Genomic DNA, 19,101 nt, shown 5'->3' with positions numbered 1-19,101 from the left:
TTGGCTAATATGCTGGCATTATTCACAAAATGGAAATGACTTGGTATTTCTCATGACTCCTGGGCGGGCAAACAAGACTCTCAAATTGCAATAACCACATTGTCTTGGAACCTTATGGCCAGGTATACTATTAATACATTATAATACAAAGGCAAATTTTATCCTGTAATGAATAATTTATGAATTCCTTCACCTGCGTGGAGATATTTTGAAATAATTTCTAATTAATCTTGGAGGAAATTAGTATGATAACCTGGTAATGAAATGAGACGTGATGAAAAGTTGAGAAGGTATTCGGACGTTGTATTAGTTTTGATACTTTTAGTGCCATCTCTATCAATGACACTGTTTCTGGTCAGAATTGGTTGCTTCCATTTGATTTGACTTCTGCAATAGGACACCTCTCTTTAAGGACAGTTTATCTATCAGTCAGGTTATCAACTCCTTATCTAATTCTTTGTAGTCTGAGTATAAAGGGTTAATGTCTAATCCGTGTGAGAACGTCCCAGCTTGTTCTTCCAGACATGAAAATGACGATGTTTACCATCTTGTGTTTTAAGACGTGACAAATGCATTCAGACTCCAACTGATGGAGCAAACGACTCCGCCATGAGAATTTATCAAAACCTTTTAAAATATTTATGCGATATTGATGGCTAATAACGCCGCGTATCCGTAGCATGAAGCTAGAGAGAGCTAGCTGTTTCACACAGTGTTGTCGGACTAGCTTGGGCAAAAGGTTGCTTGTCATGTGATACTGTGAAACCCTTTAATTTCATGACCCTGAATGTTTGCGAAAAGATGCAAGTTTCCAGTGGTGTCCTTATCAGAGAGATTGCTGTACAGTACACATTTGAACCTCCCTTAGCTCAGAAAAAGTCATACTACAAGATTGACTTAAATCTTTCCATGGGACAGAGTTATAAGTGGTGTATCAAAAAGTTTGTGAAAGGAATTATAACTATTTTCTTTAAGTATTATCTATACTTTTCAGCATTTTCTATTCAGATCAAAATCACCCTCAAAATAATCTGTAGTGACCGAATAATCTTTCTGCCAAATTTACAAAATATATTCAATAGAAATTAAAAATAATACTTTCCTTAAAGGATTCATGAGAGAAAAAAGAATCATTTTAGCCAAAGTTTGTTAATCAGATCATGTTTAAGATATTTAAGCTGTTTTTGATCCATCCTAAAATACTATTATAATTGTATATTTATTCTATAGATATTGATATTATAAGATTAAGATCATAATGAATTGAAAATAGAGAAGGAGTTTCTGCATTCAATGTATGCCTCTCCTTGGCCATGTACTCATAGACCTTATTTTCCCAGCTTTTTAAAAAAGGGCCAGGGGACCACAATCATACAAGTCCATCCAAATCATCCTACATTTGATGGTGTGAATTGAAATGTGATTTCAAAATAATGGCAATATCTTGAGCTGTGCTTATAATTGGGGTCGAGAGCAATCTACTTTGTGGTGACAAAATCATTCTAAGTGCACCATAAAAGGTTAAAATATCCCTGATGATGGTGATGACCTTAAATCCAATGCAGATTTGAGGATTAGATATCAAACCGAACTGTCTCTTTCATGGAATTACATCGTTACTTTCGCGGAGATTTTTCCAGATGACCAACGTCATATTTGCAATTCGGATAACATCGCTATGTTTACTCAGGGCATTTTATATGAAATATTCATCGAGTTTATCCGGCAGACTGGCTGTCCAAAGATCTTTCTGAAAAAAAATTCAGATTTGAATGCATTGTATGAGGTAAAGCATTGGTATCGGCGGCCATTTTACTCCATGTTTTGGTGTTTCTATGCTGATGGTGACTACACTGTTGGCGTCAGTAAACAAAACACATAGGCCAAGCAAACTGATCATTTGTCTTCAGTTTCTGTCTCAAGAGCGTGTCTCTTCCTTTAACAAACCTCAAGTGTACACCTGGAGCTGAACTTCAAAACAATATCATCAGCAAAGACAATCCTTGGTGCTACCTCTCGTATCTTAAGTGTATTCAATGGCGGCTGATTCAATTTCTGGATCTTGACGATCATCTCTGGCGATATCATTTGACATTAATAAATAAACTTCATTATCGTTATGGCGATAATCTCGGCGAATATTGAAGATTCAAAAAGAGTAACGATAATTTCCCCCGCGTATGACAAATCTCGGCGGAATATGACACCCGTGGCAAAATTGACTTATATCGATTGAAGATTTATCATCTTGCCCATTGTCGTGTCAGAGTTCATTACCGCTACGACGCGAAATATGAAAATATTAGCCGTTGACATTAGATAATGCTGTCAATATCGGGCAAAAATTGAGTGTAATCGCTTTAGCTGATCTTCACAGTGGCGTTATTGGGTAATTTGATTGCGCATATGTAGTGAGTTAACCCGTGACCTGTTTCAGCGCTCCGGGCTTGTCATTTCACCTGACAACTGGATGCGAAGATGCAGCAAGTTATTGTCAAGACAGATGGCGATGAGACAATTTGTGTCAATATTTGTCTGGATCACCTGAGAAGTTTTTCACATATTTGTCAAATTATATAGATTTAAAAAATATTCTGCCATCTGAACTTCAAGATTTCTATCATCAAATCATCATGACCTTTTCTTTATGAAATTGCCATGGGCTGGAAATCTCTTGTGTGCTAGACTGCTAGCTATTGCCACCTACTGGTAATAGTGTAATCCTTCTTTTAATTGAGTCAAAATATGTCATTGTCCCTTTAACATTGTCTTCAGGAGAAAAAATGTCACAGCGTGTTTTGTTTATGTTATTGGTGATTAAGACATCAGGCCAGGTTCAAAGGAGACAGACACATTACATAACGACCCGATTAATCACATGATATGACATCGCGTATCCTTCCTTTCCTTTATCACCTCTCCCGATGATACTATTTTAATTTTCCACGTCCCAAGACGCTCGATCCAATACCCGGCATCATGAGATCACAAGACGTACCAGAAGATTAATTTGCGCGCATCCGTAGTCGTGCCGATATCAAACTTATAATTCTCGGCGAACGGTCCGTCTTCATTGGTAAGATCCCCACATACAAAGGCTATGATTCTGGTATGGAGTGAGCATATAAATAACGCTTTGTTTCCTGACGATAGTACAGTATCTGTATTAATTTTCCTTGTTGTGAATTCGGGAGAAGTTATCGGGTGATTTGACGGAGATATGAGGGATGGGATGCAGATTGTCAGTCATCGAGCACTGATGGATTGGGTGGCGTTACTTTGGTTGTTTTCGTTAGCATATTTGGCGATGCTACTGTCAGTTACTTCCCTGCTAAACCAAGGTCATAAGTCACGAAATTTACCGGAACTGTATAATCAGTTTATTTAACACAACAAAAATTTTAAAATTTTTTCGGACAGAGAAGGCCAAACTGCATAACTGGCATGTGAACTCCCATGTAGGTGTTAAAGCGCATACACGGAAGTGCCCATCCCCTGAGCTAGAAATGTACATCAAGTTAAGAAATGTAAAATTCATCATTGGTAAACTATTGACATGTGGCACCAAATGATGGATGGAAACAACTATCAAACTGAGTAAGATGCTGGCACAGTCTGGTACTACGATCTGCTGTTGATGGATGGAAGTAAATATCATCTTCACCTGCCTCTAGCATTTCATCAGCCGGAGTGGTTATGATTTAAAGTCCGAATTCAATTTGTAAAATCTTCCGCCTTCTAAGCTCACCTGTCATTCGTTACTCAAAGTTTGCCAAGTTTTCGAGTTCAAAAACTTAAAAATTATGATAAGTTTTTAAGTTTTTGCATTTCATCAACCAATTTGGTTGGGGCTCAAAGTGCTATTACATTTTATGTTCACTGAGCTAATCAATGAGTCAAGTTTGAACCAGTCATGTTCAGTGGTTGGACCTAACTGACCTACCCCCCCCCCCCCCCTCAGACAGACTTGTGTCTGGAACTGTTGACAGAAATTCCATACCTTTCACCTTTTGTGTTTTTTTTTTTTTGATTTAATTTTATGATTGTACCTACTTGTATATTTGGTTTTGATGCAAATACAACTTTCTCTACTCAATACCTCAACACACACAAAACAACAATATCAATAATCTAATAAACTATATTTCATTGTGTGATTTTGAGAGAGGCGTATAAAATGGAACCTGTCTATAAAGGACACCATTGGGACTGACGTATACTGTCCTTACTATTGAGGTGTCCTGAATACAGAGGGAAAGATGTATAGGAACAAAGATCTCTGTCTTTGATATAGAGGCTTTCCTGTTATTAAACTGAGGTGTGTGTTAAGGGAGGTTCCTCCAGATTTCAGATATGGCCAGAAGTTGTGCATGACTGATTCAATATTTCTTTCCTTATGATTTTTGTCATAAATTACAGTTTAGTCTAACAATGTCAAGAATGAAAGTTTGAACATGTAAACACCTCTGGAAAAGTGCACCTTATCATTTCAAAGAACATTTTGTGTGTCCCTGTTGTTGGTTTTAAAAAACCCATATAAAATTATGCGATTTATTCAAATATTTTAGCCAAAGAATAAACTATTATGCATGAGATCCTTCAAAAGCCCCCTGCAGAGTCAATAATGCATATAAAACAGCCATAAAGCAAACTTAGATAGATGAAGTGCCAAGACCAATAACAAAATATTGTTTAAGTGTTTTGCCTTCTTACCCGGTGTTGATCAAACTTTGGAAGCTATCATATAAATTTTTCATCGGTTCAAAGATAGCCAACATACATGAAGACTGAATAAGTGTTGATGAGCCAATCCTTCAAACGCATGGTCAAAGGTTTTTTGACACTGAACTCTGGACCCAGATTTCTTGTTTGCGTATCTCCGTCGGCATTTTCCAATAGAAAAATCTTCAACAGACCTTAAAGAGTTAAAACCTACTGAAATAATTATTCAAAGAAATCTAGACTGGTATTTTCTAACCCATGGGGAATCGATGAAAATATGTCCAATTATGATTTCTCAGGAAATAGACCTCGTAGAAAAAGTGTTAATTTTTTGCAGGCATCCATTGCTAAACACCAATCAACAATTGAGCAGGTTATACATGAAAAACTTTGGCATACCTGAAATCTGAAACTCGCACAGAATTAAAAAGCCGATTCAATTACCTGGCTAAACAACCAGAATATTAAAATCATATGGTCCGCCCGGGGTGCCGAGATGATTGGCATGGTTGCACCATATTTGGCCTTTGAAGGGTGAAAAACAATGCGGCTGCTATTTTCGCCTTGGGTAGTCAAGCGCTCTGTCGGTGATGAATACCTATGCATAAGTAATATAAGTTATCAGAATAATGATTGGGTGCAATATGAGGTTTGGTTGGGGCGGAAACGCCGGAAATCTTATAATGTGAATTATGATTTAGATGGAAAGTTTTGATTGCTTTCCATGGGTATTCCATAGACATCCTGGCATATTTGTAACTCAGGCAAATTTTAGGCCTCAGGAGCCAGGAAAGAAAAAGCACTTTAGAAATATCAACAGTTGGGCTGACTCTTTTTGTTGGTGTCACTAAATTCAGAAATTGCTTTTTTCCATAATTTCTAATTTCAAAATTTTCTTACTATTATCTATGGGTTAATCCCCACCATATGTTTGGATCTCGAATGACCCGTGGTACACACAGAGGAAATATCATACATGCCAATCAAAGGAGTCTGTATAGGTTTCGATACCTATAAACAAATGTTAGATACCTGACCGTCAATAACCATGGAAATACAGGTACATCTCATTTTCTGCCATATAGAACATATTCACCTGTGAAGATTTGCTCGTGGTGAGATATGGTACTTGAACAACCAGACAACACTTGATGCTGGCTTGCGCTGGCCAAATCAAAGCGTAGCATGAACAAACAGATATGGAAGGTGGGAGTGGAGGGTGTCTAAACTGGGAATATGGACGAGGCCAGACCCAGAGGCCCGGTCCAGTGGGTCCGGAGTGTAGAATCAGGATGCACATGTTAAAGGTTATACATCAGAAATTGATATCCACCGGATTAGCATTCAAATATGAAATACATCTTGGCAGTGTTGATGGGTGGAATTTTCTTTTTGGTCGGTTGAGTTGCAGCAGGAATGATGGCCCAGCGGGGGCGATGACAAGAAGGTGGCTCATTTCTTCAGGCATATTATGCTCATAGGGGCGGAAATGTTTACCCAAGCTAGGATTACCGGCAGGAAAACCATATTGTTCATCAACTGATAATGCACCAGACTTCTGAGTTCTAACTGGGCAGCAAGAACTGATATAGCTCTAGAGTTCATCTGACTTCTAAACTTTACCCCAATATGAAATCCGGATATAAGTAGTGTCAAGAGTTTCTGCGATGAATGCAATACAGGTCATCGTCAATTTAGATTTTGAAAATTCTCAAACTCTTCAGGCAGCTTATGTCTGCTACTCTTAGCAACAGGATGTCTTGAAGAGTGAATGTTTTGATTGTCTTAAAGTTATCATAAAACTGCTGGATATTTTTACAAATTTCGCTTCAAGGGAAATTAGTGAATTTAATCAGAAGCTGCCTTTATCATCTTCGCAATAACAAAACTCGATAGGGGCAGCTTTTGTTTTTGTTGACTTAACTCAGCAAATGCTTAAATCTTTCTTGAAAGAAATGAAAATTTTATGAATCAGTGGGTGCAAATTATGAGATATCTCTGCCATATGCTTTATGTTTACCTTGACAAGCCAGGATATGGCAGCGTGAACTCAAATTTACCTCTAACAGGCGAAACTCTGCAGGACGCCGGGATCGGTTCGATGCACAAACAACATTTGAACTTATTGCATTTCAGAATATGCTTTGAGCTATCATATAGAATCAACTGAGTCTGGGAAGGGAGACGAAAACCATGCGGTGGTGTCATGATGAATTCTGAAAGAACTGATCACTAACTCCTGGAGATTTTTTTCTGCCACCTGCCAAAGAAAGAATCCAGTGGCTGTAAAACGTCTTGCAAAGTTTTGTTGAGGTGATGACAAATAAAGTGAACCCACAACCTCTAGGAGTGAGACTGCTCACACCCAACCACCATATCACTTAGCCTCTGTTCTTTCTTGTTTTAGGACCACCCTGTATATCATTTGTTATATTGAAACTACCCGTGTTGGCCCCCTTGGTACATTTCCACATTAATTGAAGTGTTTACTTGTACTCATGTGGCTCCCTCTTTATCTTTTTAGGGGAAGCGGTTCCTGAGATGGCGACCCTAATTGACGAAAATGACGGAAAGCGGGAAGTTGAAGAGAGTTCGCAAACAGAGTTCACAGAGGAGCGGGAATTTGTGGAGCCGGCACCAAAACGATTGAAATTAGATGAAGAAGCTTGTGTGGATGAAAGGGTTAATGACAATGAAATTCAGGTAGATCATAATCAGAATGCAGCGGAGGATGTGTCCGATGTTGGCGATGTTATCGGTAACGTTGACGGCCATGATGACTTTGACGACGAGAATAAAGAGAATGAACATGACGATTTAGAAGGCGTTGATGACTATGACGATTTAGGTCAAGATGACGGAAAGTCTAGCGACGATGATGATATCGATGATGACGAGGATGATGAAAGACCGTTAGATCTGAATGTGAAATCGGGTAACTTTCTGTCGAATATTGCAAAAACTGGTATCGATACCCTTAACCCCATGTTGACACCTGCAATGGCAACATTACAGCAGTTCTTCCCGTTTAACAATGTGACATTAGAACCGTTAGAAACAACAAAGCAGGCCGTGGCACAGTTTGCGGAAAATAACCTTGCACCGTCAGAACTTGCCATGTTACAAAGCACACTCTATTCACTGCAGCAGCAGCAGTTGTTGCAGTTACAGTTGATTCAGCAGCTTCAGCAGCAGCTGATAAACGGAATGAACCAAAAACAACAGCAACAGCAACAGATGCAGCCAGGCGGGCATTCGTCGTCTCCAATGCCGCTCAAAGCAGCGCCACCTCCATCTACTACCTCACCGCCAATGTTGATGCCGCCTGGTGGCCATAGTAAATCCGCCTTTGATCCTGTTGCTAACACGGACAAGAAGGTCACAGGTTCAAGGTCATCCAACTCGAGTCCAGATCTCCATGACGATAATCAAGGTAAGGGTCAAGGTCACTTCATCTCAGATGCCTTCTTTTCTATTGCTTGCTTGCTTCTTTGGTTCAGCTTGACTTGAGCCGAGACAAGTGTCTATTGTTGTACAATACATACACCAGTCCTGACTCAAGTTAAGGAAAAGGAAAGTTGTTTGCTCTCTCACCCGCCTCACCTCATCACATCCAAAAGGGTTAATACACATGTGCTATAATGTCTTTGACCAAGCCGTTGAACTCCAGGGGGTTAAATATGAGCTCCTTAGTCCCCTAGCTGCTTGGAATATAAACAATGCGGATGAAGATGATCTAGAGACATCTTTGTCAGAATGCTGCCTCCATATTTTTCGAGGGGAGATTACAGATATGACAGACTTGGGCCCCTGATTGATTGCCTGGACCTGAGGTGACTATAATCAGATGCCAAGGCGATGAGAGTTCAAAGGTACAAGTAATCACTTGGAGAACCGATGGTAAATTTTACATTAAGAGGACAAATGGCGCCATCTGTTTCCAAGTGCAAAAACAAATTGTCCCAAAAAGTTAAAAATTGTCAAAACAAAATTGGACAACTCATGATCGGCACTTTCTGATGGTCTGATTGTGTCAAGATTGATTTTGGGTATAATATATGTCTTGATTCCACATGTGTACGAGTTTACCCCCCCCCCCCCCCCCGCACCCTACAACTTGGTCGTTATTGCACCTGCATGTACTGTGTTGATGCTAATTAGCCAGTTCAGGGCGTCCATACCAGAGGCCTCAATCAGCTAAATACCGTGGACACAGTATATTGTTGAACAAGATAATGTTAAACTTTAAAGGTAAACTGCTGAGGTCCACTCGGTTGGTCTCTCAAACATCCTATGGCCATTTTCCTCAGCAACCCTTATGGAGGAACATTTGTGCATGAAAATATAACAGTCAGGATCGAAAAATCATATCTTGTGTCTTCCTTTAAGCAGTTCACCTTTAATGTTGCCATGTAGGAGGTGGGTATTTTGATATTTCGGTATTTTTGTGCAATACTAACATTACACATCTCATTTCCATTTACCGTACTAACTCTATTGGTTAAAGGGAGAACTTGTGCGTGGGATTTAGCTGGCCATGAGAATGATTCCCTTGGTTGCCACAAGGTGCCGCATGCAGAGTCACACTAATATTGTTCTCTGATCAATGATTTTCGCTGGTCTGGTCTTGTGAGCGATTTTGAACAAGGGCCGAATTTACGAAGGGTGTTTAAGAGTTAGACGCGTGTAAATTCTACATAATCAGTTTCAGGGCCTAATGCGGTTTTCATGAAGAAACCCTGCAAGGCCCTGACTCTGTCTATTCAGACATTAAACGCTGTTTTAAGCTAAACACCCTTTGTAAATTCGGCCCGTAGTGATCGCATTCTCATCTGGTACACTGTTTAGTGTAGTATAATGATTTTCCGATGATTCTGTTTGGAGTAGACTTGCTGAGGGCCATTTTCATATGGAAAACCAACATATCTCATCGCCAACTTGTCTGTTTAACAACAATTTATGACATAATATGGAAGTAAAGGACAAGTTTCAGGCTCTTAAATATGAGAAAGTCGTTTATCATTGGATGAACTCTTTCCCCAGCTCACAGAAATGGTGACGAAAATAGCGGGGAATATTTATAAATATTTAAACCATATTCAACATCTGTCAAGATGATATCTGTTGAATTTTGATAAGTCACACAGATGGTAGGAAAATGTCTCGCACAGGTCAACAAGTGAGATGGAAACAGATTTTTACCCTCGAGCGATGTGATATGATATATACTTCCTAAAGTTTACAACTTTTAGCTTCTTATTGCTGAATATTGTTTAGTTAACCCTTAAATGCACCAATCACAATTGCACCATTTTCTTCCAAGTTCATTGAATTGTTTGCAAATATTTTGATACTGCTGCTTTTCATTCTCCGGGAGAGAAGAAATATCTGAAGTGACTCTCCTAACAGACAAACTACCGGGTTAGATTTGAAGTTTATTGGTGTCAGCTACCCTGACACACTGAAGTAAAAACCAATGTTACATTTCTTTTTGATACACTCAGTAGTATCAGGAAGTGTCTTACAACACAGTGATATTACCAGTGGACCTAATGATATCGATGACTGCTCAACATGGTAGGGGGCAGACAGTGAGTCCAAAGACCAGTCACCCATAACAACCTGTCAACACTCCTCCGAAATATCTGATAAAATCAACCAGTAATTTGAAATTGAACTTATCAGGTGGGGACTCAGGATTCAGAAAAAGATAGCCGACCAATGCTAGCCATTCCCCTTATACTACACTGATTTGGCATCTTGATTAAGATCGGGTCAGTTGGTTCTATCAACAGGCCTAGCCATCTTCTTTTCAAGAACAACAAAGTAGTTGCCCATGAAACATGCAAAATTGTTGCATTCCCTTTTGTCCTGATCACCCCTGCTCATGGAGTACTTTTTCACTGAACGTGGTCCTTCCCTTATTGGTGCTAATACCAGGCAGTTCGACCAAGGTCGGCGAGATCCGTTATACCAAGTAATCACAGCTCAGATACTGGACGACGACAATCACGACCCCCTGAAACATAATTTATCGCATCCGTGACTACCTTTATGACAAAAAGTACAATTGGCCGTCTAAATTGCCATAACGCCGAGAAATATGACAATGTGGATCAACGGTAACAGTATTCTGTTCGCTAGTGGGATAGCTCGCATTAGCTTCGCTCTCCGTGGGTTGTGTATTGTATAGCGAGAAGTTATGGTCATCATATTCAGACAAAACGATATAAAGGATTCTTCGGGCGTAATTACCCTGGTCTTCGGTGACAAAGGAAACAGCTTATGGCGATATAATCTGTGATATTGGCGCGGACAATGATGGCCACGAGTGGAAAGGTGCGCTGGCAGAATTTATCGTCTTTGGTTATTGTTTTCTTGTTCTCTAAGCATTGATGGCGGCTTTCGGAGGACTGCTCCGTTGGAATCAAAGATTTGAAAATAGAACTCGAATTTGAAGAAACAGCTTCTTTGTTTATAGATGTAGGGTTTATGAGGCTTGATGTGCAGGATGGCATTGCAGAGTATAGGCCTACTCCTTCCGATATAAACTCCACTGGCTCCCTGTCAAGAGTAGGATCATCTTCAAAGTCCTGCTCTGGTGTTTCAAGGCCAGATGTGGTTCCGCTCCTGAATACCTGTCTTGCTGCCTCCAGAACCACTCCAGAGTGCGTCCTACCAGGTTGTCCTGCTCAGAGCTTTTCATTGTCCCTCGAACAAAATCTCGGTATGGTGACAGAAGCTTCTCTGTTGCAGGTCCCAAACTCTGGAACCAACACCCAGCCCCAATCAGATCAATCGCTGATCTGATGCAATTCAAGTCCGCCCTAAAGTCCTGGCTATTTTTCATGTAGGTGTTTTTCTTGCGCTTTGAGCAGGGCAACCTGGAAGGGCGCACTACAAATCATGTATTGTATTGTATTGTATAAAAACTCCTAGTTTCTGTTGATTGGGTGTGCTGTCTGGTGGTTCAGCTTCTGTTTGCCTACTGCGTATTCTTTAATACTTTCGGGGTTGAAAGCACTTTCTCGATAGTTCATCATAATCAGAAACCACTGAGGAAAAACCACTGATCTCCAACAAATAGGCCTACTTCATATTAACCATAAACAAAGCCACCTGTAGTAATTTCCCTAGAGCTGTTGGAAAATGATTGTGTTAAAATACTGGTAAAAAGGCCGGCAGGAGGTAAAGCTCCCAGCCCAGGACTCACGCAGAGAACAGCAGACATCAATTTTTCACCTTCATAGTGCAAGTATTTTTATAATTTGTGGAAACTTGTCGGTTTTTCATGCAAAATTGGCAACATATGGAATATTTGCGCACTCTGATGAAACTGTAGTTGGGAATAGAAGATTTAACCCGCTTCTTGGGGATTGGGTCCAAAATTGTGTTGCAAAAAATTTGATCGTTTAGTTTGAAATCATAAGCAGCTTCTGATCTAAATGACGCCTTGAGTCCTTGGGATGGGCACTTAGCCTGAATTGCTTCCCCCTTCACAGGTGTTAATGGTGAAACCTGCAGGTGTCATACATAATGGGTTTATAGATGAAGAAACGATAGAGTAATTTCGAAAAAACTTGTAATTAAATATCAAAGACCACTTGAAAAGCAGGTGAAAGGCTTTCAAGCTTGGATCATAGTTCATGGTAAAAAGATCAAAAATCTCTTTGTATGATGCAGAGGGATATGATCAGTTATTAGATTCAACTTAGGATGGAACACTTCTGTGAGTCTTATTCTATGTAGATTTCTTTGTAATTTATACTCGTTCTTGTCAAAATTCCACCGGATGAAGCTCTAAATATAAATTGAACCTGGTTCTGTAAGGCCATATTCTATCAGGGCAGTTAATCACTCAAAATTCTATCTAAATGATAATAATGTACCTTGGCATTATATTTCACAGAATTTGCCGCTGTTACTAAGGTGAAATCATCGACAGGCCTGGCGTTCATTTCCTAAGCGAAGACAGACAGGTGGTGAAATTATAACCATGTCGATTTCAGGAATCAGTTTTTGGTTGAAAGATGCGAAGTGAAGGCAAACGAGTTAAAATCATTCCAATCTGGATCATATTCATCAGTTACAGGTTTGAGAAGAAATCGACTAAGCCGACATTGAGGATGCACACCTAGCCTTCGGTAGGAATTATGTATGAATTTGTTAAGAAATGTTTGCTTTTTGGGTGGAGAGAAGCGCCGAGAATTCAGGTAAAGTGCTTATCCCAAGGGAACTGGGTGTGATGCAGTCGTCAGCAAGTTCTTTTAGAGGTCGCCTCCAGTCATGCCAAGCCTAAGATTGAACACTTAAAGGCTCATTACTGAAACGTTTTACAGTGCATGCAGGCTTCAAAATTTTCTCTCCAAATAATCTCAGACTGAGTGAAAAGATTACTGGATGAAATCCACTTATATTATTGGTCAAAATTCTATTGGCAATTAAGGAACTTCAGAGGCCTTTGCCACAAAAACCTTCAAAGTAGAAATCCAGATTATAGAGGTTAAGATCATAATGTAGATTAGGATGAAAAGAATTTGATTAACTGGGTTTAATATAGTTTCAGGGATTAAGTTGGATTGCAGGCTTTAGGAATATTAGGCTAGCTCCCAAGATAAAAAAAATTATCAGGACCCTTGCTTAGTGCCTGGATCCCCCTGAAAGCATCCTCTTAACAGGGTCTACAACAGTTAGGCAGAGAGCTGTCATGTACAGTTAGACAGACAGCTGTCATGTACAGTTAGACAGACAGCTGTCATGTACAGTTAGACAGACAGCTTTCATGTACAGTTAGACAGACAGCTGTCGTGTACAGTTAGGCAGACAGCTATCATGTACAGTTAGGCAGACAGACAACCATTCATTCTGTGAAGAATATCAACAAGCTCTACACTGAGATAAATCTCGATCAGAATAATTCTCGTTCAAATATGATAACCACCGTCGCGCGTTATCTCGACGCTTAATAGCCTCTTCCTCGCCTAGACGACAGATAACGCGCGCATTGTCTGATTCAGAAGACACCGATCGCGGTTATTAATGTACGAATCCACTTTTCCTAACGCAGGTATGAGGTTCATGGGGGTACTTACACGACTCGGGGGACTACAATTTGACACACGGGGCAATCGCAAAGTAAATTTTTCCTTCATCTTAAAGGAAATATTTGACATAACTTAGTGATATGGCCATATTATTACATATGGGTCCCGCAGGAGGGCATAAAACGCCAGGGTTAATTTTCTTCGTGACGTCTGCTGCTTTGATGTCTTGATTGAGTTTATCGAAGGATGTGCTATATTATTTGGAGAATACATAGGATAGTTTGGACTGTCTTTGATCAAGGAGACATTGGCCTCTCGCCCTTTTGAAGATCTCGATACGCTAAGATATCTCGAATATCTCGACGACGAGGTGTCTTATCGATCCTTGTGTGCAATTTATGAAATGATTGTATAGGAGGGCCCTAGACACTAGATTGGTAATTTCGAGCGAGGGGTCACTTTTTGATCTCCACGACATCAAAGATGTGAAGAGTTCGATTCTGATTTAATGGCACATGATGTGTTATCATTTCATGTCGCAATCGACAAGACTTGTTTTCCGCCAAATGACAAAGTGGCTACTCCGCAGCAGAAATCGCATATCTTTGGGATTATACTCGGTTCAAGTGCCCAATTGCCCTTTGCAGACTGCAGAGGAAATATTAAGCATTGTTTAATGAGTTATTAAAGGTGATATTGTAACTCATCATCGTTGGAGGCGCGCCATGCCCTTTGAGAAAAAAGTTATGCTTCGTGATAACTGGATTCTGATTTTGAATTGGGCTATTTCACTCTCTTTTCTCAATGTAGTGCTTTTGAAATTTGATAAAAGTCATTTCGTATGATTACTTCTTTATTATTGGTGTATTAGTCGCAATTTTGGAGTCAATGCTTTGATCTTTTCAGTAGATTGCCCGTCTTTGGAAAAATGTTTCCGTATGGAGTTTTATAGGATTTTGGTCAAGTTTTTTAGCGATTGCAGCAGGTTTGAAAACATGTTTACTTTTTAGAAATTTGACTGAGGCATGATGGTTTATAAGTGATATATTAGAAATGGCATGTCGGTCTGGTTTATGTTATGATCACAATCAGATAACTAACTAGTTCGGAATCTTGAAGCTTTATACAGTTTCCTAGCAAAAAACAACCTATTTATGAAAATGTCAATCATAACATCAGAAATCAGCTGCTGGTGTCGAATATCAGTAAAATAAACCCTAGAAGCATAAACATGATAAATAGATCTCGAAAATGTGATAAAAATGAAGAAAATTGGCAGGAAATCTGGATCTGGTTAATGCAGCAACTCGTTTTGATTGAGACTATTAACAAGAGTTGAAATACAGAAATATGTTTGTGAAATACTGTGTGGCTGTGTGTATGGATGATGCTTGACTGTGCTAGTTCAGTTGTCTGTGTGCGTGCCTTATAAGACGTCTTTAAAACGGTCTGCAGTTGGACATCCATCATATCAATCGGAGACGCTTCAATTGTGAATTCAATTAGTGTCTCAAAGAAATTTGCAAACGATATGATTTTAGCCGCCGTTGTCTCCAAAAAGATCATAAAATGTGAAAATATATGGCTAGTTATGGATTCATAAGACATCAACTAAGCTGCTATCTATTTTGCAAACGATAGAATTTTGACAAGTTTCATCGAAATTCAGGATGTGTGGCGACTCCGTCATTTAATAATCGATATAAGATGTTGTCTGTACATCTTCGGCAGCATAGCGGAGATTTAAAACTAATCCCGTTATGACTGGCCATATCCATATTTCATTGTTCCCACCATCGGAGCACTTAATCATGACGTTAAATGATTTTGTTGTGACATTAATTCGGAGCATGATACACTGTATCTTGGCTTGTCTTGGCTGATTCACGTGTTTTAACTCTTTAGGTCGAGAAATTATCTCAGATGGCCGCCTACGCGCTTTCAAGCTCATTTTGATAGACACGATGTTTTCAAATTGGTGGAAGTACTGCTTAAAGAACCCATGAGATAATGATTATTTTCATCTATCACTTTACTTCACAACATCATACCATTTGAAGATTTCCATTGCAACATCTTCATTTTGTTCATTTTAACCAAATTCACTGTACCTAATCTGACAGTGACACTCAATGTAACAAAGCTTGGTCAAGAAAATCTATCACTTAATAAAATGAAGTCCATTCCTGAGATACTTGTAACGCATAATTAATCAAGTAATTACTTACCTCGCAATATTCTCGAGCTAATTTGGGGCTTTCGGAATAACACACTTATACACTTTAATTTCGAAGTAGTAATTAATACCAACAAGAACCTAAACAATTCATTAATGAATTAGAATTAATTCTCCGTGTATGTGTGTTTTGCAGTTGCACAGGAGAAGTCTGAACGCACCACACCATCGCCCGCCGAACCCACCACGCCCGTTAACCCCTCCGTCTTCGTTAGCGATGACCCGTTTTTCAAGCACAAATGCCGATATTGCTACAAGGTCTTTGGTAGCGACAGTGCCCTTCAGATTCATATCAGATCGCACACAGGTATGAAAATTAATTGATTCATTACCTAATTAGGTGTTATTTTATGTTTTGATGTTTATATGAATCAAACTGGGGTTGGAAGGGGTTAATTGTTTGAATTTTGCGTGTTGTGAACCAGTTTTAAAATGGATGGAGTTTTTAATCTGACGAGGGGTTAACTTTTTTCAATGTTGTAACGTGTTGTTATATGTTAAATTTAGATGGCTTATAATCAACTGACACTTTGAAAACGACCATGAAAATGAAAGAAGTTTGGCTAAGTTTGATGTACAAGAAATTCATTCTAGTTGAGGCTAATACCCTTAATTTTCAAAAAGGACAGCAATGCTGCAATGAGTGCCAAGCAAATTCAAGAGTCCTATAATATATCTTTTGAGAATCTGAATCGTCCAGCAAAGAGACTTCACTAAATTTCACAACAAAAGCTCAACGGAATTATTCGGAATTGCTAAATTTTCTATAATTAAAATCCTTTGAAGACTCCGAGTCTAATTTTCACCGGTCTTTGATCCCCGCGCTCTCCGGGCATTGTTCATCACATATCTGAATGCGCGGAGTCAGTTGGTATTGTCCGCGTCTGTAATGCCCCTTGACCCCGCGGGAATATATTGAGATTCCTAATTAATGATCATGGCTGCTAATTAGGCTCATCCTTGTGTCTGTTCATCTGCTCATCCGACTTTGGGATCTACACGACGGGCGGTGACAATATTTTTCATCAAAAGCAATTTTTTCAAGAGATTACTACAGTTTATGTGTTCAGTTTGCCCGAGGTCCACCTTACTCGAAATTGTTGGTTTGAATTTCTCAACAGTGGCATGATATCAATGGATTAGAAGCCAAAATTCACAAAGGGGATTAAGAATGGTTTGAAATTGACTTGAATGATTACCTGAGAAATAATTACCTGAGGTCTATATGATTTGCAACAGTGGTGTATAATTCCTGTTCTTGATTCTATTAAAAGGGCAGAATTTTGTCTTCAAACACTTTTAGAGTGACATCTCTGTCAGTAACACTGAGATTTGGCTACGATAATATCTATGTCTATTGTTAAGAGTAAACAATAGGTAACCACTGTAAAACCTGGGAACTTGCAAAATTTCATATTTGCTTCCGACAATATTTATGTCTTCATATTCATTGCACCTCAATATAGGAAGCAAAACAAAGTGAGTACACCCCAGGATGGCAACATTTGTTGTGAAAAAAAAGTTATTTCCTTGATGTGATCTCAATTCTGAGAGGGTTTATTTGAGCTCAGTTGCCATGAAAGATATGAGAGCTTAGTTATCACTCTTAGGTCAACTAGCTAAGTAGCGTGATTAGCCTCACTTCAGAAATAACCAATCAGATTACAGTATTTCGGCGTACAAAGTGCATGTCAGGTTGGCGGACAAATGGCCAATGCGACTGCTAATGGGCGATATAACAATGATAATGATTTGATCCTCTCCGACTTATCATTTTCTTATAAATTCACTGAAAATGAACAAGCAAAGATGTCCGATTTATCACAGGATCTCGCCTGCCATGATTGAAGCTATTCCAGCAATTGCAAACACCCACTTGGGTACCATGCTACTCCATCAATTGGTATCAGTCAGAATATGACTTTGACTTCAGATCATACTATTACACTGTGGATTGTTTCTTTGAATTGTCATCTATTTTGGGCCCGATACATTTGGAGGTAATTTGTAACAGGAATTTATCATTTTGGATTAGCACACACTCGCTAAGAATGAGTAAGGGTCCATTTGGAGGGGAGGGATGCTGTCCAGTTCTTCGAAGAGCCCCTAATTACTCAAGAAAGTGTCCCGACAACGAGGCCAGTTAAGAAGACAAATGAACGTGAATGCGTCCAATCTCGGACGAGAACAATACCAAATCTAATGACCTCATCTAGGCTATAACACCGTGGATTGAATTTATGAGACAAGTGTTAGATGAAGATGTATCTTCGATTTGATGGACAATATTCTAATGTGACTTAGGTTGGGATAGGTCTGAGAATACGCTAAGCTTCTGTGGGGATATATGGTACAAATTGGACCCTGGCATCAACCTTGGATGCCTAAGATTGAATGTACGAATCAATTGTCAAGGGGACCAAAAAGAAGACGGCACATCCTCAGTGTCAGACTGGGGACAGGGTTGTGCTCCTAGGGTTGAGTTTTTGTGTTTGGTGCAGGGAACATTATTTTTTCTTACTTATGAAACTGAACAGGCAGTGATGCATATCGATATATGTTGCAATGTGGATATTGCATATAAATTGCATTCATGAATAAGAATTGAATTGTAATCAGAATATACAAAATGTCACCTGAAAGTCATCAAATATCTCCTATTTATCATTCTAAAAATGACTTTACATTATTCATGAAGAAATTATTTCAAATTGAGTTCAGCCTGGCTTGTAAATAAAATATCAAATCAGATTTGATGAATTCATTAAATCTTATCTTGTTTGAGCCGTATCTGACACTGATCAAAATATTCCATCGGAACTAACGAGAAATTGACAAGTGTTAATATCTTGATTAACCTCTAGGTGGCCAGATTAACCCGGGATTATAGCGTGATCCCGCTGATTATTTGGCCGCCATTGTCGTGATTACGTTGTTACGCTCGCATCTTGATGAAATAACTAGCGTCGTAAGTTTGTAAAATAGAATATGAATTATTTATGGGAGATTGTGATATGAAGACGATGGGGATTTCTTGTCTGATGAAGAAACAGGCCAGCTGTTCATGTCATCATAATCTGTATCATTCACCAGATATAC

General features: G+C 39.2%; 1 protein-coding gene across 1 annotated transcript in view; it reads left to right on the top strand.

The window, feature by feature from the left end:
• LOC135495296 (uncharacterized) overlaps nucleotides 1-19,101 on the top strand; it is a 55,241-nt gene that overhangs the window by 17,147 nt on the left and 18,993 nt on the right. Inside the window, exons 2-3 of the mRNA XM_064783759.1 lie at nucleotides 7,247-8,155; nucleotides 16,139-16,309. Coding sequence (XP_064639829.1) covers nucleotides 7,247-8,155; nucleotides 16,139-16,309 — 1,080 coding nt within the window. The remainder of the gene's footprint in view (nucleotides 1-7,246; nucleotides 8,156-16,138; nucleotides 16,310-19,101) is intronic.

This window comes from Lineus longissimus, chromosome 11, assembly GCF_910592395.1.
Source record: "Lineus longissimus chromosome 11, tnLinLong1.2, whole genome shotgun sequence".
In the NCBI taxonomy this organism is placed as follows: domain Eukaryota; kingdom Metazoa; phylum Nemertea; class Pilidiophora; order Heteronemertea; family Lineidae; genus Lineus; species Lineus longissimus.
The sequence above is the reverse complement of the archived record's forward strand: the minus strand, read 5'-3'. Positions and strand labels throughout refer to the sequence as shown.